At 38.8% G+C, this 23,095-nt stretch overlaps 1 protein-coding gene across 1 annotated transcript in view; it reads right to left on the bottom strand.

The window, feature by feature from the left end:
• snx29 (sorting nexin 29) overlaps positions 1-23,095 on the bottom strand; it is a 344,206-nt gene that overhangs the window by 319,547 nt on the left and 1,564 nt on the right. The window contains exons 3-7 of the mRNA XM_062056216.1: positions 21,590-21,642; positions 21,343-21,467; positions 10,664-10,844; positions 10,452-10,522; positions 4,180-4,440 (exon numbers count right to left, since the gene is read on the bottom strand). Of these exons, the coding sequence (XP_061912200.1) occupies positions 4,180-4,440; positions 10,452-10,522; positions 10,664-10,844; positions 21,343-21,467; positions 21,590-21,642 (691 nt within the window). The remainder of the gene's footprint in view (positions 1-4,179; positions 4,441-10,451; positions 10,523-10,663; positions 10,845-21,342; positions 21,468-21,589; positions 21,643-23,095) is intronic.

The raw sequence follows: 23,095 nt of genomic DNA, 5'->3' as shown, positions 1-23,095 counted from the left end.
AATCAATAAAATGGAAAAGTATGGTATCAGGGGAGTTGTATTAGATTGGCTTAAAAGTTACTTAAATAAGAGACAACAGTTTGTGAAGTTGGGGGATTGCTGTTCATCATGTTTGGATATTGCTTGTGGTGTCCCCCAGGGGTCAGTGTTGGGGCCAAAACTGTTCATCCTGTATATCAATGATATATGTAAAGTGTCTACATTATTGAAATTAGTGTTATTTGCTGATGACACTGATATTTTTTGTTCAGGGGATGACTTAAATCAATTGCAGGAAGTCATTATGGAAGAAATTAGTAAACTAAAAACTTGGTTTGACTATAATAAATTGTCATTAAACCTGACTAAGACTAAGTTAATGCTGTTTGGAAAGAGGACACGTGAAACAAGGGTGCAGATACAAATAGATGGGGTGGATATTGAAAGGGTTTTTGAAATAAAATTCCTTGGAGTTACAATTGACGATCAAATTAACTGGAAATCACATATAAAACATGTACATTCTAAGCTGTCAAGAAGCATCTCAGTAATAAATAAAGCAAAGCAGGTTCTGGATCACAAATCACTCCACATTCTTTACTGTTCATTAGTTTTACCATATTCAACCTACTGTGTGGAAGTCTGGGGGAATAATTATAAAAGCTCATTAAATTCAATAACTATACTTCAGAAAAGAGCTGTATGGATCATCAACAAGGTTGGATATCTGGACCATACTCACTCACTATTCTTACAGTCAAAAATATTGAAATTTAATGATATTATTTTGTATCAAACTGCACAAATAATGTATGAAGCCAAAATAAATAAACTCCCAGGAAGCATTCAAAAATTGTTCAGCACACGAGAGGGCGGTTATAATTTAAGGGGGAATTTAAATTTCAAAATGCTTAGTTATAGAACGACCATTAAAAGTTTTTGTATTTCAATTTGTGGAGTGAAATTATGGAATGGTTTGAATGATGAGTTAAAGCAATGTCCAAACATAAACCAGTTTAAAAATAAGTATAAGTACATGATATTCCAGAGGTACAGAGATGAAGAAGGGCTTTGATATTGGGTTGTTTGTGTTACAGAAGAGTGTGGGGCTGCCCATTGAGGCAGTGGTGTTGTTGTGGTGGCATCATACCATTTCCATGATCACTAGTGGTAATGATGTGGCTATGTATGTGTGTAGTGTGCATATGTATGTATATATCTATGATGTATGTACAGTATATACAAGTTCATTAAGTTTGTACATTGAGTGAATAGGTAGTTCTAGCTCAGAGTAATTTATGATTTAAAGAAAAGGGGTGGGATTAAATAAGTGTAAACTTCTTCTCACTCCTTTTCAAATATGTAAAAAAAAAGAAAAGAAAAAAAAAAGAAAAAGAAAGTCCAATGCCCATTTGTTTTTGTTTTTTATTCTCCATTGTTTTTCATTTTGTTATAATGGCTGTTAAGGCTATAGCACTGTATTGGATCAGGCTTGCTCTTGTTTTTATGCATATTTCAAATAAAAATATATCAATCAATCAATCAATCAATCACAAGTATTAACTATACATTTGTCAATGTATTTATGGTGAGTGCTATTGACAGTTTAACAATATCAACAGAATATTCTAACTTGTTCTTTATATTATTTTATTACATACAATTGTTAGAATAAAAAACAAAGCCAATAGTACGCAAAACCTAAACAAAAGTAAAAACTGGTATAAATTATTCATTTAACGAAAAACAACAAAAATGTCGACATAGTCAAACTAGTATGACTCACAAATACTGATACTACCCGGGGTATCGAGTCTCGACATCACCAATTAATGGATTGATTCACCCTCCTCTTACGTGTGGTGTACTGACTGCAACAATAAATAAAGTGTCAGCCAGAGGGGATCGACGTTTGTGATCGGCATAAAAGGCAATAATCAGCGATGGCGATCACATACTTTTTCGCAAAAATCGGCCGATTAATCGGTACTTCCCTAAATAGAACTAGGGATCAACCGATAATTGGCGCTGATATTTGGGATTTTAACAATATCGGACGTTTTGTGTTTTTTTAAACTAAAACAGAAATACATTTGCAGATACAATGTATACAAAATAGATACCAGTATTTAGAATTAAAACAATCAAAAATAGGGATAAGTAGAGAGTAAGTTAGTAGTAATAACCAGTGCTCCTTTCTTATAAGCTGCGCTGCCGTACTGTCGAAATAAACTTCAATCTACCAACCAACCAATATTTCAGGGTTCCTCAAGCGGAAAGATTACAAAATATTACATCTATAAAATTGATTAGCTGGCAAGTGATGTTGATTCCATATTTTTACAAATTTTCAGGACATTTCCCATATTTTGAAATACAAATGTTAATGCCTCTCTTAGACACACATAATGAAGGCGTTTGTTAACCACAACATTAGCGCCCCATAAAACATTGCCGCGACTGGTCTGACGTTTTCGAAGAAATAATGTTTAAAAACAACTTAAAGCCTTGTCCAGCTGTTTACTGATGAGGTGGCGACTTGTCCAAGGTGTACCCCGCCTTCCGCCCGATTGTAGCTGAGATAGGCTCCAGCGCCCCCTGCGACCCCAAAGGGAATAAGTGGTAGAAAATGGATGGATGGACTATTCACCTTATGCTAGATTTTACTGCAAATAAATATCATCTATGAATATCGGTTATCGGCCTCCTTGACTTCTAATAATCGGTATTGGCCCTGAAAAAAACAGATCAGAACAGAACAGTGGAAAACTTTAGCTTTCTGCTATACTCTGAGCCAAAAACAATCTGTTCCATTTCCAACCACACAGTTAGCAACACAGTTCAACCTTGCCTACTAAGTAGATCAAGGAAAATGGTGTCAGACGGCCCAGCGGAATGGAACACGGCATATGGTTAAATTAGGTCAAAGATGATGGTCTGAAAGTTCCCTTCAAGATTTCCCCCTCCGCCACCCCTTGGATGCAAATGCGTGCTTCCTGTCAGAAGACCCCCACATGTGACTAATCATGTGCACAGACTGGACAGACAAGGTGCCACTTGGATTTATCTAAGTAAAAAGCTTAGGCCTGGTTTTCCTTCTAAAGTGCACCCTGGGAGGCATTTTTTGGTCTGCAGCCCCTTTTTTATAGTGGCATACTATGAAATTAAATTAAATCCCTCTGGGAGCATTCAATTATCATTAATCATTTAATTATCTTCAAAGCCAAACATTTTGGATTCTTTCTTTTTTTCACTTTTTTTTCCTAAATTTCTTTAAAAAAACTTTGGTCTGAAACAAAAATATCAAACATGTGGTGTCACAGGTTTGAATTAGTAAAATAACGCATGTTATGCAAATGTATACTAAGTGCTAACTGTGACTTTATTTGATCATAAGGCCTTCAAAGGGTTAAAAAATTTTAAAAAAAACTTTACATGTTTGGAAATTTTGTTTAGGGCTGAAGTTAATTGAGAGATTTGAGCCAAAAAAATATGAATTCAAAATGTTTTTATAACCTTTGAAAAATAAAGGACTGTTACGTGTACACTACCGTTCAAAAGTTTGAGGTCACCCAAACAATTTTGTGGAATAGCCTTCATTTCTAAGAACCATAATAGACTATCGAGTTTCAGATGAAAGTTCTCTTTTTCTGGCCATTTTGAGCGTTTAATTGACCCCACAAATGTGATGCTCCAGAAACTCAATCTGCTCAAAGGAAGGTCAGTTTTGTAGCTTCTGTAACAAGCTAAACTGTTTTCAGATGTGTGAACATGATTGCACAAGGGTTTTCTAATCATCAATTAGCCTTCTGAGCCAATGAGCAAACACATTGTACCATTAGAACACTGGAGTGATAGTTGCTGGAAATGGGCCTCTATACACCTATGTAGATATTGCACCAAAAACCAGACATTTGCAGCTAGAATAGTCATTTACCACATTAGCAATGTATAGAGTGTATTTCTTTAAAGTTAAGACTAGTTTAAAGTTATCTTCATTGAAAAATAAGGACATTTCAATTTGACCCCAAACTTTTGAACGGTAGTGTACGTATATCATACACCTGTGAAATAATTGGACATTGAAATTAAAACATTTGACATGAAAAAAACCCTATTAAGAAATATCATGTATGATAACACAAGACAAATATGGCCAAAAATACAGCAAATATTTTACAAATAATAAGCATATCTTACCAGCCGAGGAGCTTCGCGGCAGGACAGGCAGTGGGTCAGAGGGTCCGTCCACTCTGGGACTAAAGCCCGGAACCACGGCAGTGGCGGTGCTGATCTCTCGAAGCAGGCTGCTAACCCCTTGTGTGGACTCCTTCCACAGGCTGCCAATACCCTGCGTGGACTCCTTGAGGAGGTGCGTCATGGAGGAGGCGCCTACTCTTGCCGGTCCGCCGTTCAAGTCGTTGTTGTCGATGTTGATGGCAAAGAGGATAGAGTTCAAACCTTAAAAAAGAAGAGAGAAAAAAAAATAGTCATTACTAATTCCTATTGTTAACTCTAGAGTTCAAGAACTTGCATCTGCTGTCTACGCAGGTGCAGCATGAAAAGTGTGGACGTAAAACTAAGTAAATGTTCATTAGCAATAATTATTAATAAGTATTTGCAGCCATTTTGTTACATGGAGGATGAGGAAAGGTAAGCAAACCACGGCGCATAGGCCTGGCAAAAAATGCCGCTTTCTTAAAAGGGAAACTGCACTTTTTTAGCAGGGGGATTTTGTCCATCATCCACAATCCTTATGTGAGACAAGATCACTTTCTTTCATCTGTGCGTTCTAGTTAGGGAAAAACCGATAGCAAGAGACGGCTAACAATGCAGGTAATTGGTAGTCATCTATTCCGCCTATACAGCCACTCCGTTTACATGTCATGACCTGCATGTTAACTAAACTATAGCAACATTGCTATTGTAAGAGCTAACACAGAGTAACTAATTTTAGTAACAAAGCGCCTTGCACTAGCGAGAGGTAAGCTAGCTACAGAGCTACTGCTTAGGAATCGTCTCAGAGTTTGGAATAGTTAATGCTAGATTATAAATCATACCCCACCCTTGTATAGTAAAAGGTTGTTTCCATAAGCAGAGAAATTGCTCAACTTGGAAATTCACCTTAGACCTGAAGACATCACTAGGAAGAGTCAGCAAGATCCTCGTTTTATTCCATCATTTCGTATCTGAGGAGTAAGGACTAGGCTGAAATCATCATCATCAGTCGGCATCCCAGTGAGAGCGGCCATTGTAAGTGACTGTTTTCTTATGTTTGTATTTTGTTTAGCACTTAGCACTACTGCTACATTTCACTATACTATAGTTGGATATGCTTAGCAAACGTCTTCTAAAACATGTAGCTTATCCTCCTTATATTTAAGTGTTTGCTCTCACAAAGTCTGCCATAATTAGCGCAAGTTGTGGATGGAAATAGCGTTTGTTGCTATGCATGCTATAAAATCAATGTGCACAGGAAGTAAGTTCCACTAATGCTTAAAATGACCAAAATAAGGCATATATTACATGTTGTCATAAATTACCACATTACATACATACTTACAGCATCTATATAAAACATTGATGGAAGTCTTTAGAGTGTTTTGTAGGCAAAATAAGTGAATCCCCATAACCTGAATTGTTAGCCACTTCTTGCGAGCAGTTTTGTACTATTTAGAACACATAAAATAGAGAAAGGCATGTGTGTTGTTGTCTTACATAGGAATTATGAATTATAGACAAAATGTAAAAAAGTGCATAGATTGATGGATAATAACTGTTTTCAGTATGACAATGACAATATGATTAATAAACTTAAAAGGGAACTGCACTTTTGGGGGATTTTGCCTACACAATCATTATGAGAGACAAGAACACATTTTATTTTTTTAGGATTTTAAAGATGATAAAAAAACGCTTGCAAGATGCGGCTAATGGGAGTCACCGTTGTAGCCTTCAAAACCCTCCATCAACGTTTTATATACACACTGCAATTCTATATATAATGTAGTAACAGACACTTTAATAACAATATGTTTTATTTTCAATATTTACAGTATTTTGGTCATTTTAAGCAATACCAGAACTTCTTTCCTCGGCACATCAGTTTCCATAGCAACCCATATTCGACTTCCAGCAACAAAATGTGTGTTCCTACTTCCGAAAACAATGTGTTGTAATCATGGCAGACTTCGTAACAGACGACGAAGACGACTATTTTCAGACAAATGAGGATTCACAACCTTATCTTTTTTAAGATGAATATACGGAGGATGATCTGTTGCTTATAGAAGCGAGCACGAAGAAGAGGGGGGAACGTTGGAGCAGACGGAAACCGAGATAGTGGGATGGCCGTGACTTTACAGTGCGAATGTGGAACTTGGAACCAAGCTATGCCGAAATAAATGGCACGCTTACCCAAAACCAACTGGAAATGTCCCCAGCGAGCTGGGCCAAACAGACAACTGTCCATCGAGGAAGTCACTACAACTGGCCTACTTAACTGCCTAATCCGGCCCGCCAAACCTTTTCATTTGGCCCGTCGAACATCACCCAAATAGGCATGATGAAACCATTAAAACTAGGGTTGATCATGTATGTAGTACTCCTGCTAACCCCACAGTGGGCAACAGCGAGGCATGTGTTACAGTGAAGCAGCAGTGTTGTGAGTAGAGGAAGACTACTCATTCAATGCTGAGAAAAAAGTCTAAATAAATTGCAAAAAATCTGACTTTGAACAACGACTGGACAACAAACTATGAATGTTTTACCCCAAACAAGTGCTCAAGTCATTGTTTTCTGGCAGACCTTTTAAGCGACGGACATATTGATTCAGACAAGCAGCAACAATGGTAGAAATCCGAGCATGTAAGCTTCATCACCAAACTTGGTTAAACATTTGTAAATAGATAACATTTGCGCATAAATATATTTAGTTTGCTTTTTATTGAAATTGCTGACTTCGTGGTGTCGTTTGTAATCGGTCGTGTTGTTTTTTGTCTGAGAGTAACGTTCAAACCTCTTTTAATACATGTAGAGCTACATTTGACCAGTAGAGGGCGACAACGCTAATTAAAGTTTATTGTGTGAATGTATTAACTTTTTTTTTTTTTTTTTTTTTTTTTGAAATGTATTTTTATTTTTATTTTTTTAATTTTTTTTAATGTCCTGCCCAGCTTCTCAGGCAAATCATATAGTAGATGTAGATGCCCATATCGGCTGTTCAGATTTACTTTACAAAAGAGAAGTGTAGGATACTTCTCTTGTTGCCTTATTTGTATTTTGACTTTATTAAATGTATTTATATTATCATTTGGTGCAGCCGGGCCGGAGCAGGAGGGGATAGAAAGAGAAAAAAAGGAAGACAGAGGGGGGAATTGTGGGGACAAGAGGCGGATTAGACAGAGAGACAAAAACAACAACAGCAAACACAACAACAACAACAACAGAGCAACATCAGCAAATACGACATGTACAAATATGATGGTAAAAGTAATAGCAAATAAGCAGTTAGCGAAAATAAAAAATAATACAGAAATGACAATGAGCATTATTACACTAAAAATGGAACAATATGAATACCAATAGAAATAGTGCTATTGATAATAAACAATAGCAATACTTTACCTTTATTATCAACAATACAATTGTTCAAATGCAACAATACATATACGTAATGATAACTTGAGATACGAAAGAATGCAGAAAAATGGAGGGGAAGAAAGAGAAGCAACCTACATTAACCTTGTAGATTGTTATAGTACGAATAGGTTAAGCTTTGTCAGTGTGCCATGTGTTATACCCAGTTTACTCTAGGGCAGGGGTCGGCAACCCAAAATGTTGAAAGAGCCATATTGGACCAAAAATACAAAAACAAATCTGCCTGGAGCCGCAAAAAATTAAAAGCCATATTTACATGTGTCATGAGATATACATTTAATTAAGAGGACTTAAAGGAAACTAAATTAGCTCAAATATAGCTACAAATGAGGCATAATGATGCAATATGTACATATCGCTAGCCTAAATAGCATGTTAGCATCGATTAGCTTGCAGTCATGCAGTGACCAAATATGTCTGATTAGCACTCCACACAAGTCAATAACATCAACAAAACTCACCTTTGTGCACAACGTTAAAAGTTTGGTGGACAAAATGAGACAGAAAAAGAAGTGGCATAAAACACGTCCTAGAAAGTCGGAGAAAGTTATACATGTAAACAAACTATACGGTGAGTTCAAGGACCGCCAAAATTAGTAGGACAAAACGGCGCTCGCCAAATACTCGAATCAGTGAAGCATGTTTAATATAAACAGTGTGATTTATAACAATTAGGGAGGTTTGTGTCATGTTTGTCCTCCTACACAAACCATACTAAAACAAAAAAATAGATTTTTTTCCCCTCATCTTTTTCCATTCTTTATACATTTTTGAAAAATCTCCAGAGAGCCACTAGGGCGGCGCTAAAGAGCCGCATGCGGCTCTAGAGCCGCGGGTTGCCGACCCCCGCCCTAGGGCAACAACGTTAATACATGTTTGATGAAACGTGATTATGTGCATGAGTGTATGTGTGCATATGTACTTGTATATGTACAGTATGTGTATATGTGTGCTTGTACAGTGAATGTATATGTACAGTATGTGTATATGTGTGTTTGTACAGTGAATGTATATGTATAGAATGTGTATGTGTGTGTTTGTACAGTGAATGTATATGTACAGTATGTGTATACAGTATGTGTATTTGTACAGTGAATGTATATGTACAGTATGTGTATATGTGTGTTTGTACAGTGAATGTATATGTACAGTATATGTATGTGTGTGTTTGTACAGTGAATGTATATGTACAGTATGTGTATGTGTGTGTTTGTACAGTGAGTGTATATGTACAGTATGTGTATATGTATGTTTTTACAGTGAATGTATATGTACAGTATGTGTATACAGTATGTTTGTATAATGAGCGTGCGTGTGGATGTACGAACTTTGAGTGTGTAAATATGTACTGTATTTGTATATGTATGTGGGAGCGTAGGTACCTATGTATGTGTGTATGTATGTATGTGAGTATATGTGAATTTGCATGTACAATACATTTGACTCCCAGTGTGTGCGGGAGCCAGAGTACGGCACCAGCCTCCCCGAGAGCCCATCCCACAAACAGTAGGTGTGGTGCCCAGGGAACCAGGGACCACCGCCCCCACGCAGCCAAGCCGGACAGCGACAGGAACCCCAGAGCCTGGCCCACCGTGCCGCCCACAAGGGCCAGCAGCAGGCCGCAGACAGACGCACCCGGCAGAGGACAAGGCACGAGAAAAGCAGGGGGCAGCCAGACCCCAAGCCAGCGAGAGACCACACCCCACACGGACAAAAAGGCGGGACGCCTTGAATGTATTAACACCAAACCTTCTATTTTATTTACGTAAATTCTAAAATACACAATGAACATTATTTAAGTAAAATACACAATGGATGCTATACTTTTATGTTAATTTTATGTTTATGTTTTCAGTCTTACAAATCTAAATGAAGGAAGAAGTGTATAGAAATACAACAAAGGAAGACAAATAATTCAAAAGAAGGAACATCAATCCTCAACAAAAAACTGGAGCTTCTTTTTCTTCATGCTTTTAACAAGCTGCACACGGCAGAAACGAGTAGCGAAGGCAGAATAATTCATTTATTGACAGTGCAGTGTGAAAGCCGATGTGTTTACTTTGTAATTAAGTAAACGCGGTCTCAAAAAAGTATAACCTGCGGAGGCTTTTTCTGACTAAACATCCACATTTCGATGTCCGGCCCCTGAGCCCTTGGGCTCTTGAAACTGCGGCCCTCTTCATTATGTAGTTGAATAGCCCTGCACTATAATATTGATCATGATACATGCAGCACGTCACCATACAATTACCCTACAAACACTGTCGAGCGAGCTGTGTACAAACAAAACATGAAATGTGGGCTAATACTTTACAGATATTGTAATATGATTGTTTGTTTTTAGTCAGTACAGACTGGTGTCATATCACAGTGTTGTGTATTGCAAACTCAAAAGCCATTCAGCTTCTGACATAAAAAGCTAGCTTTTTTAACATGCCGTCGCAAGGCGATGTGTTACTACACTAGATGAACAGTTCCTCAGTGTTCGCTCCAATGATAACAATGTCGTTACAGCTCAGTATTTATACAGGTTACGGAACGTAAATGAAGTATTGTTGGCGGTTTCTGGATGCATTATCAAAGTGATTTAGAGGCAGAATTGATTGATCCCATTAGCTGCCTTACTAGCCACCTAGAACGAGCCAATTATTACTAATTAGAATGCAAAAAAAACAACCTTTTGTCCTTTTGTCTCTCATAAGGATTCTGAATTATAGAAAAACATCCAAAAAAAAGTGCAGGTCTCCTTTAACTAATTGACAACCAATATCCATTGACAGAAACAACATTGTATGCGCACCCTGCAAACTCACCTGCAGCCATGGTGGGAAGCATGCTGGCCCTCTCTTCATCGAGCATAAAAGCCCATTCTTCATAGTAAGTACTTAAAAAAAGAAGAGGTGAAGTTAATCAAGACAGTGCATAAAAACACGCACACACATAAATATCTATTACAGCACTCGTTAGGAAAGAGTTATTGGCTCTCACATAAACAAAATCTCCCACATTCATACACTGCACTCACCCGAGGCGCAGTCGGTCAGCCAGCAGCGTGTGCAGGTAGCGCTCCAATGAGTGCTCGTTAAGTGCGCAGCGCAGCCAGGCGCGACCCCGGCCGAGCTCGGAGGTGATATGACGGAGTGAGTAGAAGCGCTGGAGCTCGTGCCTGTTGAGATGCTCCTTCACGTAGAACCAGAAGGTGAACTCTGGAGAAGAAAAGCAGGATTAAGACTTTAGTCAATAAATATAAGTGAGAAAATGTACAAAATAACAAGGGAAAAGGTTAGATTGGAGGACAGCACATGTATTAACTGTCAAATTACTGACAATGGTGGAAAAATACTTAAAGTCCTGGAATCCTTTACTTTATCCAAACACTTAAATGGAGGGAATTTGCGTTTAGTTAGAATGTTAAGTACAATATTTTTAGTATTTTAGTCAAAACCTTTGTTAAACATGAAAAAAATGTTCCTGTTATTTGGCTGTAAAAAAATATCTGAATTGCAGTGAATTAATTCCTTTTTCTATCATTTCAATTAAACATCCTCTGGGGTGGAACCAATTTAATTAAGATGTACAAACATTTTTTAAATTTTCCTACTTGATTTTTAGTTTTTGTGTGATTTTAGGCCCAAAGTGTTCAAACACTGAGACAAAATTAAAAAGAATACCAGCACAATCAAACACAAGAAGATGTACTAAAAAAAACTAGGCTGTTTTTATGGTGCAACAGAAGTATGTAAAAATACTAAGAACGACCCTAGACTGCAAAAGGTTTGAGTTTAAATTAGTACTGTCAAATTTAATGCAACAAAGCACAAAAAATGATCGCATAAATCTTGTATAAATGCAGATTAATCAAATAAATACTTTTTGGGAAGAAAAGAGAGCTCAGCACCTTTATCCGAAAATATTTTTGTTGAAAAAAACGTTTTTGCTTAAGAAACTGGTTAAAGGAAGAGTAAATGCAGACCTAAGTGCAGGGCCGCTCCGCCCTTAACGCAGGGGCCCAAACGTGCCCCCCGCCCCACGATGTGCGTGGGGGGGCACGTTTTGCATGAAGAAACGCATGTAAAATGTCAAATAAATTACAAGGCGCTTCTTATAAAATTTTACTGCAAAAGTATTCCTCTTCGCTTACTGCTTTGTCACAGATAGGTTTTAGTCCAAAACATGCATTATATTAAATTCAAGTTAATAGAAATAGAAATAGAAATTATAAAAATAGTTTTACATCAATAAAGTGTGAAAAAGATTTGTAAGGGGCAGTGTTGGGTTAGTTACTGAAAACCAGTAACTAGTTACAATTACTAGTTACTTAATTTCAAAAGTAACTCAGTTACTAACTCAGTTACTTACATCAAAAAGTAATGCGTTACTGTGAAAAGTAACTATTTAGTTACTTCTTTTTTTCTTCTTTTTTTTTAAAGCTCCCATTAATGCCCTTTTAGCCTTCATTTCAGTACTGTTATTGCACTGGAGAATAATACAATCAGTTGATCAACTTGACATGCATTTTTATTTTCATTTTAACATAATTAATGAAAAACAGTGCAACATAAAAAGGCATTTCTCCTTTCTTTAAACTTGGACCAATGACCATTAATAAAAAACAACTTAAAGTGCAACATAAGAAGGCACATCATCTTCCTTGAAACATAGATAGTGAATTAAAGCCTGATGCTGCTGTCTTCCACACTTGGAGCCATGGATTGTAGAATCCTTGTTTTCAGTGGCAGGATCATTGACACAGATTGTGAAGTTTCAGTGCTCAGTAGAGATGTAACACTTTTGAGGGGTTTAAGCACCTGGAGGACCTCCTCTGCCACTCTCACATCATCATTAGACAGGTTGATGATGTCTTTGACATTTTTCTTCAGGGTGTTGTGGGTCAATGCAGAGTATATAGCTTCCTGCTGCTCCAACATATCATAAGTGGAGTTCCACTTCGTTTGGACATCATGTATGAGCTTTATGAGTAGGCAGCTTTAGCATTTCTTGCTTTGTCTTAAGTACATGAGCAGCTGTTGTGCTAGGAAACCTCCTTCCTGATCCATCCTATTTACTGAGATGTGATGCCAAATTCACTACATGTGCAAAGCACCTATCTGTGGTCCCAGTCCTGCCTCATTCACTGCATTTATGTGATTTTTGGCATTATCACTTGTGACTGGGATATCTTTATCTTCCATTCCTCCACTACTTGTGTCAGTATCTGCGCAAGGTGACTCTCGTAGAGGGGGCGTGTCTGCTCATCTGCCAGTCTGCTGTGATGAAGTGAGCGCTTATCGTCACATTGTTTCCCTGGACGTGCACCAGTCTGTCGTGAGCGCAACAGATGATGGTCGGGATAGTTCATCCACGACTTTTTTCTTCTCCTGCTCATAAAGATCTGGCACAATCTTATCGCTGAAGTGGGTGCGCGACGGGATGTCGTAACGTGGCTCAAGCACGTTCAGCATGTGTTTAAAACCCTCGTCTTGCACAACGGAGTCTGCTCCTATAAACACACCGATTAAATGGCGCGGGGCGTTCAAGCTCATCCGTTACTCCGCTCGCCATGACCACGCTGTGTGTGGACTGAACGTGCATGCAAACAACCTTTTTGTTTTGTTTTATATATCAAACCGCGGATCACGTGTGTGCCTCCCCTTCCCATACCCACACCCACGCACACGGCTCTTTTCTTCTCTCCGGCGTGTGACAGAGGAAGATTCAGAAGAAAGACACCGCAGCGCTTCTGTTTCTAGCCGATACTACATAAAAAATAACGTAAAATAACGCAGTAACGCATCATGTAGTAGCGGTAACTGAGTTACTGAATAAAAAAAAATAACGCGTTAGATTACTAGTTACCGCCGAAACTAACGGCGTTCCAGTAACGCGTTACTTTGTAACGCGTTAGTCCCAACACTGGTAATGGGTAAGGGGGCCTCCAGATAAAATTACGCTTCGGGCCCCACTTTATCCCATTGCGGCCCCAGTGCACTCTGAGTTATGGTAGAGAAAAAAAGTTGATTCACATCACAATCGTGATTATCATTAGCTGTGTTTCCATTGCAGTTTTTCGCAAAATAAAAACAAATATTTCTAAAATTTCGACCAAATACATTTGCAACTTATAGGTGTTTTCATTAAAGGGTGTTTTGCGTCATGAGTAGTCATTCTCGTAAAATCTCGTCCCGCGAGACCCCACTTTGAGGAAGATGGACACTTTGCCATTCCATGGTTTTGGAGCTCTGGTTACACTTGCAGCCACTGCTGTTACTGTGATTGTCAATAGAAGACGAAGGCACTGGGTGATCGCTCAAAGGCAACGTACTTACGTATGGCGGCAGCTACAAATTAAGGGATTTTTGGGAGAGAACTGTGAACGAGGAATTCCCAGACCAATTGATTCAAGGGCCCCCTCGACATTGTTCGGGCATGTGGGTCTCTCCGAGCCAGCGGGTTGGTCTCTATTGCTGCCTCGCTCCCCCCGGCCGACCAATCGAAAGCTAGATTAAGACGACCCGTCTGCCTGCCCTAGCTGTCCTGCATCGGCGCCCCACCATTTCGATGTTTAGGTGCCCTGAAAATGCGTAAAAAAGTGTTTCCATCATGCTTTTTCAACACACTTCAATACCAAAACGTCTGAAAAACCACCTCATGAGAGCGCAAAAATGTTTTAGCGATATTTGAGAACTTTTTCTAAATATGAGTGTTTCTATTACTAATTACCGATACTTATTGTGATAATTAGGTATTGCACATTTCTATGGGTAATGGAAATGCAGCTACTGACGGCAGATTAACGTTGGCCTGTTGATTCACTTTGTCACTGCATCGAACTGATCAGTGTGTGGATGCAAAACAATTTTCTTCAGCTAAACTCAAACATTACTGAAATCATTGTCTGTGGCCCACAAAAGCAAAGAGAAACTATTGTCAGTCACACTGAAACCCTCTCTTTGACTCCTAATAATCAGGTAAGAAATGTAAGGATAATAATGGACTCATTCTCAGACTTGAACTTGAACAGCCACAATGAGTCAATAACATCAGCAGCTAAAAAACATTGCCAAAATCAAAGGAAGGGTGTTTACAGCAGACTTAGAAAGACTAATAAATGTTATTAAACTACTGTTAGGGCATTCTCACTGGGCTCTTTAAACGAGCTGTAAAGCAGCTACAGTACATCCAGAAGGCTGCTGCTCGAGTCCTGACTAGAACCTTGAAATATGACCATATTAGTCAAGTGCTTAAGTCACTGCACTGGCTTCCTGTTGCTCAGAGAATAGACTTCAAAACAGTTCTGTTGTGTACAAGTCTTTTCATGGTTTTGTACCAAAGTACATCTCTGAGATGTTAGAACCATATGAACCATCTCGGCTTCTGAGAACCTCAGGAAGTGGTCTTCTGCTGGTGCCAGAGTCAAGACCAAACATGGTCAGTTTTACACTCCTAAAATCTGGAATAGTCTTCCAGAAGATGTGAGACAGGCTTCAAAGTTGGCAATGTTCAAATCCACGATGGAAACCCTTTTATTTAATTGTGCATATGACAACTGAAAGTTTTTATCTACACTCTTTAATTTATTTTCTTTATTTTTCCCAAAAGGGACAAGCAGTAGAAAACGGATGGATGGATGACTCTATTTTCATTTTTGCTTCCTTGTATTTTCTGTAAAGCACTTTGAATTGCCTTGTGTATGAATTGTGCTTTATAAATAAACTTGTCTTGCCTTGTTTAGATTCAATTTTTTTAAATTCTTTTTTAGGCCATTTTGCGCTTAATCACTGCACGTACCCACCAGCAGCAAAGAGGAGTGGAGCTACAACCTGTTTTGAAAAAGTTTTATTAACTATAACGTTAGGAGGTTTTGAGCAAACAAATAACATGCATAGAAGTAAAACATTTAAAAACATGTTCCTGTATTATGACATTTTGACAATAAAATTGCATTTGTGTCAAAAAATGTGACACTTTTTTTTAACATTTAACAAAATTCAAGTGTGATTGATCAGATTTTTTTTTAACTATTGTTTGATAAGCACTAGTTTTTACAATGAAGTGTTAGCCAATGCAGAGGAATTAACAGATGCTTGTTAGAATAATTATGTGTAAGTTATCACACAACTCTTATGCTTAAAGGCCGTTGCTATAGTTATTAGCTATTGTGCTCAAGTTGTACATTTCTATCTGTGCAAGGACAAAACTTGTTATCAGTCAGGGCATATGAGTGGTTGCCTCGCCGCAGATATTATGTTTGTCTTAGCCCACTAACAGCCAAGGACTTCAAGGACCTCAACGAAGATAAGACGACAGCACGCAGACGAAGCAGAGACAAGGCAATCACAAAGCCCCAGCACATTCCATCACGTATTGTGCGTACTGGAAGCTGCTTTGCATGAAATGTGTGGCCACTCCTTTTAGAGGCGGCCTCAGTGATGTAACCAGGGACCTTCCAAATAAATAGAGGAGCACGTGGGCTGGACTTTAGAGCGTAGGTTGGTTCTGTAAGGAGAGTACAGCCCAAAACGTCTCTCCTCATTGAGCTGAATTTAACTCTGTCTCTGCATGATTCCTTGCTTCTTGTCTGTTTAATAGATGTCATCAGTGTTTGAACCTGACACGCTGCATTCTTAAATGTCAGTTTTATGTGGTAAACAGTGAGATGGTTGCAAGTAGGGTTGACTCCAAACTCAAAAGAATCCTGAGACTAACCATGCAGTTACACTTCCCCATGAGAACATAAATAAAGTGAAACTGTTACAGTGGTTAATCTATACTCTCACACAGCTGCAGTTTTCTTTTTTTTCCTTTGTAAAACAAAACAAAAAAGTATATCAATGCACACCGCAAAGTAAGCAGCTTCAGCGCAACGTCCCAATACTCCTGTCAATTTCAACTTTTTATTTTTATATTTTGGTTAACGTCTTGGTTTTTACACGTCAATGACTTCACATTTCGCCGTCATTCTTTATCATTTTAGATGTTTTTCTGTAATAAACACCATCAGAAGTGGGTAGTAACACGCTACATTTACTCTGTTACATTTACTTAAGTAACTTTTTGGATAAATAGCACCTGTTGGAACAGTTTTATTGCAACATACTTTTTATTTTTACCAGGGTATTTTTGTGAAGAACAAACGCTACTTTTATTTTGTAACATTGAATTTAATTCTGAAATCGTCATTATATTTATTTATTTATTCATCGATTACTGCTTGCAAGGACAAAATTGTTTTAGCTTGTTAGAGAGACTTAGAGAGCAGGGCCGTAACTAGGATTTGACAAATACCGAGGTCAAAAATTGGTTGTCCAAGAGGAACTTTGAAAAGCTGAAATCATGGGTATCCCTGCACCATATAAATTATATTACCTTGAGCAACACAATTAATTTCCAGAATAACAAAAGTTTTAATTGAGCAATAACTATTTATCACTCATCTAACATCTTTGATAATCAGCATGATTTTGTAACAGTCCACTTTTTTATTGATATCCTGAAGTTTAGCATATTAAACAATTTTAACATCATTAAATCATAAATTTAAAAGACATACCACATTTTCAACAATGGCCAGGGTTCGACCCAAAGACCTTCTGTTTTGCACTGCAAGTACTAATGACGTCCACCACTTAGCCAACGGAAGTAAAGGAGGAAAATATTTTCTCATATTCTAATCAGTGACAGAGCATGACGTGGCCAGGAATACATTTGGGGTAAAATATTATATGAAGTGCCATTACTGTCATCCAATAATTTACATTTTAATGTGCTTCTTCTACACTGATTGCAAAGCCCTACGCAGAGCGAGTGTTCTGCATTTAGAGCGGGGCGGCATCTGACTGACATGACAGTATTATACCGACAGCGTTTCACATCAATTTCATTCAGCTAAAAGCAACATGGGCAGCACGGTGGCACAGGGGTTAGTGCATGTGCCTCACAATACGAAGGTCCTGAGTAGTCCTGAGTTCAATCCCGGGCTCTGGATCTTTCTGTGTGGAGTTTGCATGTTCTCCCCGTGACTGCGTGGGTTCCCTCCGGGTACTCCGGGGCGGTATAGCTCGGTTGGTAGAGTGGCCGTGCCAGCAACTTGAGGGTTCCAGGTTCGATCCCCGCTTCCGCCATCCTAGTCACTGCCGTTGTGTCCTTGGGCAAGACACTTTACCCACCTGCTCCCAGTGCCACCCACACTGGTTTAAATGTAACTTAGATATTGGGTTTCACTATGTAAAGCGCTTTGAGTCACTAGAGAAAAGCGCTATATAAATATAATTCACTTCACTTCACTACTCCGGCTTCCTCCCACCGCCAAAAACATGCACCTGGGGATAGGTTGATTGGCAACACTAAATTGGCCCTAGTGTGTGAATGTGAGTGTGAATGTTGTCTGTCTATCTGTATTGGCACTGCGATGAGGTGGCGACTTTCTCAGGGTGTACCCCGCCTTCCGCCTGAATGCAGCTGAGATAGGCTCCAGCACCCCCCGCGACCCCAAAAGGGACAAGCGGTAGAAAATGGATGGACAGATGGATGAAAGCAACATTAGATACATCAGTATGATTTAATGTTACGTTATGTTAACAGCACATTTCGGATCGGATAATGTTTAAAGTAAAAATGTACTTCTTTGCGTTACAATGAAGGAGTTGTAGCAGGCTGTGCATGACCAAAGATCATATACTGAGAGAGGATGATCTATGCACGGTGCTGTAAAGCGCTCACGATGTCCTACACAGAGTACATTTACAGTCAGTCATATCATCATCCTTTTGTCACCTAAAAATATACAGAGGCCATGACCTCGACGTCCTCAATGGTAGTTACAGCCAACTTAGAAAGCAGTGTCACTGGACTCACCAATCTGATGTTTGACAACATTTCACCAATGAAACTAGTACTACACACTGTAAAAAGTAACACACCAACAGAAGAGGCAGCACGACTCTACTTTACTTACAAACTAGGAAAAATAACAATATCAGTAAAAATTTTCACATTACAGCCTACAATAATTCCACTTAAAGGCCTACTGAAACCCACTACTACCGACCACGCAGTCTGATAGTTTATATATCAATGATGAAATCTTAACATTATAACACATGCCAATACGGCCGGGTTAACTTATAAAGTGACATTTTAAATTTGCCGCTAAACTTCCGGTTCGAAACGCCTCTAAGGATGACGTATGCGCGTGACGTAGCCCGGGGAACACGGGTATGCCTTCCACATTGAAGCCAATACGAAAAAGCTCTGTTTTCATTTCATAATTCCACAGTATTCTGGACATCTGTGTTCGTGAATCTGTTGCAATCATGTTCATTGCATTATGGAGAAAGAAGCTGAGCAAGCAAAGAAGAAAGTTGTCGGTGCGAAATGGACGTATTTTTCGAACGTAGTCAGCAACAACAGTACACAGCCGGCGCTTCTTTGTTTACATTCCCGAAAGATGCAGTCAAGATGGAAGAACTCGGATAACAGAGACTCTAACCAGGAGGACTTTTGACTTCGATACACAGACGCCTGTAGAGAACTGGGACAACACAGACTCTTACCAGGATTACTTTGATTTGGATGACAAAGACGCAGACGTGCTACTGTGAGTATGCAGCTTTGGCTTCTAAACATTTGATCGCTTGACCGTATGTGCGCAACTTTTTTTTGCGTATGTACGTAAGCTTTTTAAAATATATAAGCTTTATGAACCTTGGGTTAGGTGAACGGTCTTTTGGGCTGAGTGATTGTGTGTGTTGATCAGGTGTTTGAATTGTATTGGCGTGTTCTATGGAGCTAGGAGCTAGCATAGGAGCTAGGAGTTAGCATAACAAAGACGTAGGTGTTTTTATGCAGGATTAATTTGTGTCATATTAAATATAAGCCTGGTTGTGTTGTGGCTAATAGAGTAACTATATGTCTTGTGTTTATTTACTGTTTTAGTCATTCCCAGCTGAATACCAGGTACCGTGAGTATGCAGCCTTGGCTGCTAAACATTTGATAGCTTGACCGTACGTGCGCGTCACGTACGTAACTTTTTAAAAATATATGAGCTTTATGAACCTTGGATTAGGTGAACGGTCTTTTGGGCTGAGTGATTGTGTGTGTTGATCAGGTGTTTGAATTGTATTGGCGTGTTCTATGGAGCTAAGAGCTAGCATAGGAGCTAGGAGCTAGCATAACAAACACGCAGGTGTTTTTATGCAGGATTAATTTGTGGCATATTAAATATAAGCCTGGTTGTGTTGTGGCTAATAGAGTATATATATGTCTTGTGTTTATTTACTGTTGTAGTCATTCCCAGCTGAATATCAGGTACCGTGAGTATGCAGCCTTGGCTGCTAAACATTTGATAGCTTGACCGTATGTGCGCGTCACGTACGTAACTTTTTAAAAATATATAAGCTTTATGAACCTTGGGTTAGGTGAACGGTCTTTTGGGCTGAGTGATTGTGTGTGTTGATCAGGTGTTTGAATTGTATTGGCGTGTTCTATGGAGCTAGGAGCTAGCAGAGGAGCTAGCATAACAAACACGTAGGTGTTTTTATGCAGGATTAATTTGTGGCATATTAAATATAAGCCTGGTTGTGTTGTGGCTAATAGAGTATATATATGTCTTGTGTTTATTTACTGTTGTAGTCATTCCCAGCTGAATATCAGGTCACCCCCGGCTCTCACAGCATCTTCCCTATCTGAATAGCTTCAACTCCCCACTAGTCCTTCACTTGCACTTTACTCATCCACAAATCTTTCATCCTCGCTCAAATTAATGGGGAAATTGTCGCTTTCTCGGTCCGAATCTCTCTCACTTCATGCGGCCATCATTGTAAACAATAGGGAACTTTGCGTGTATGTTCAACTGACTACGTCACGCTACTTCCGGTAGGGGCAAGCCTTTTTTTTATCAGATACCAAAAGTTGCAATCTTTATCGTCGTTGTTCTATACTAAATCCTTTCAGCAAAAATATGGCAATATCGCGAAATGATCAAGTATGACACATAGAATAGATCTGCTATCCCCGTTTAAATAAAAAAAATTCATTTCAGTAGGCCTTTAAAACTAGGAAAAACTGGTTGCGGTAAGATGCAGATGTATTTTCAATATTTTAGCTGCATATATGCTAACATCAACCATGTTATAAAATCATAAGCGATTTTAAAATGTGCATCATTTGTAATACATGGTGTAGAAAAGTCACATACACACATGTGAACAAACATTGTCTAGTGCAAATACCAAAAAAATCTACTAAATAATCAGACGTTACTCACCAATTACTCCGCACTTGAGTAGTTTTTTCACTAAATATTTACCAACTCTTAGTTAAGTAATTATTTAGATACTACTTTTTACTTTTACTTGAATCAAATTACTTTAAATAACAGTACCCTTACTTCAATACAACTTTTGGCTACTCTACCCACCACTGTTTACCATATTAACACAAAAATAAGACTTTTTTCTCCAAAAAATCTTATTTTCAATGTCTTTAGGTTTTATATACATAAAGGAATAAACATCAGAAGTGCTGTCTCTTTGCCCCTCTCTCCCCTCCATGGACAACATCGCTCTTTAAAGGTCTATTTAAGAAGCTTTTTGCGAAATCTGAGCTGCTAGAAATAGTACTAAATAAACGTCACGTACCATGTTTTGAACCATTTTGGTTTTTGCAAACAGATGACACATACGTATCCTGTCCTAGCATTGTACCTGTTTCCGCCTTGCTGCTAAAGCCAGCAGCCTGCTTGATGGCAGCGGCGGTGAGGGCAAGACCTCTGCTCTTTCTCAAGCCATGCTGCAGCACGGCTTCAAGCTGGGCGCAAAGACAAATCACCCTGCAGAGGCAAGGAGAGGACGGCTTACTTTTAAAGTGACTTGGACTCCTACAGAAAATGAATTACCCCTCTGTTCCCCTGCTGAGAAAGGAATCACTGTGGGGCGACTTGAATGGTCTTACCTGCTGTCTGAGTCTGTTGCGATTTCTTTCCTTCCTCCGAAGCGGATTTGGCACTGGTAAACAAAAATAAATAATTTCATATTAAACACTTTGTAACAGATCATCCGTTCCACTATCTTAAAGGGGTCCTATTATAATTTTTAATCTACATCTAAAACAATTTGCTGTGGTTTACATCACCTCTAATAATGGTGCTTTTGTCCAGATTCTGTGTAAATTTAGCCTTATAGATCCATTTTCAAGTTTCCGCTGCAACTCCGCCCAGTCAGCAATGTTGTAGTTTTAGATGTAGGATTCCATACAACAAATATCATGAATTAGAACTATACGCCACTTATTATTAGAAATTGCAACAGCAGGGGATTTGACCCAAGCGTATGTGTACGATGCCGTAGTCGTTCCCGCAGCGAGAGGAAAGCGGAGAAGAATAAACTACAGAACTGAGGAGATGAAAGCATCTCAAAAGGTTAGTTTTTTTAGCTTCCTCTTTCAACGCCTTTCAGTCCATAAAGGTGTACAGGTATAATGGCTGTGTTATTATAAAGCCTGTGCCCATATTTAAAACCACTATGTACATTCATGAAAGAGTATTGCACTTTAAGTAGCCTGTTGATATCTCATCTCTTTGTAGTCCAGGTAAGATAAAGCTACATTGCTAATGTATCATTTTATTGGTCATATCTAAGTTACTAGACTTACTGTTTCATAGCATCTATCGTTGGGATAAATTGTAGGAACTGTCTCGTGATTAAATATAGTTTTGGGTAAATCCTTCTGTATATTTCCCATTGGACCGAAGTGGGTTTCTTAGCCAGGCTCTGTGCTTCCATGTCCGTCTGCAATTCTCGCTGGACCACTGCGTCCGATACTCCAAGTAGGTACATTGTCACAAAACACAAAAGTTACTACTTGTTCAGATGAGGTTGGAGGTTAACAGAGCCTTTTTGGTCATGGAGTCCTACATGGACAACTGCCGGTCCAGAAAATAAAAATGGCGGACTTAGGCAAAGGTCTCCGGGAAAACCTCTACTATGCTGTCGTCACAAGTTTTAACAAATGTAACAAATAAAGGAACATTTTTAGAACGGCTTGTTTGGAACAATGTAAAATTGTTTTATAACCATCTCCTCAACAGTGTTGCCAACTTCCTCGCTCAATCTGGCGACTTTACAACTCCTTTTTTTCAGAAAAACGCGATTATCGACAAATCTAGAGACTTTTTCAGATGTTTTGGAGACATAAAATCCCGAATTACTCTGCAGTGAATATCCTTAACGAGCAGCGGGTGCTGCTGTGATGACCACCTCACAGGTAGTCAGGTTGACAGTAGCCTCACGCAGCAGTCCCAGCTGCTGTCAGAGACAGCCTTCAGTGTCTAGACTGCAAGTGAAATTGGCATGTTCAAACCTGCTGCAGTTTGCGCCTTGGTTTACAGGGCGAAATTTAAATGTTTATTCACTGTCATGTCACCCTATAATTAAAAAAAATCGTAATGCTGGTGACAAT

This window comes from Entelurus aequoreus, linkage group LG08 (assembly GCF_033978785.1).
Source record: "Entelurus aequoreus isolate RoL-2023_Sb linkage group LG08, RoL_Eaeq_v1.1, whole genome shotgun sequence".
Taxonomy (NCBI): Eukaryota; Metazoa; Chordata; class Actinopteri; order Syngnathiformes; family Syngnathidae; genus Entelurus; species Entelurus aequoreus.
The sequence above is the reverse complement of the archived record's forward strand: the minus strand, read 5'-3'. Positions and strand labels throughout refer to the sequence as shown.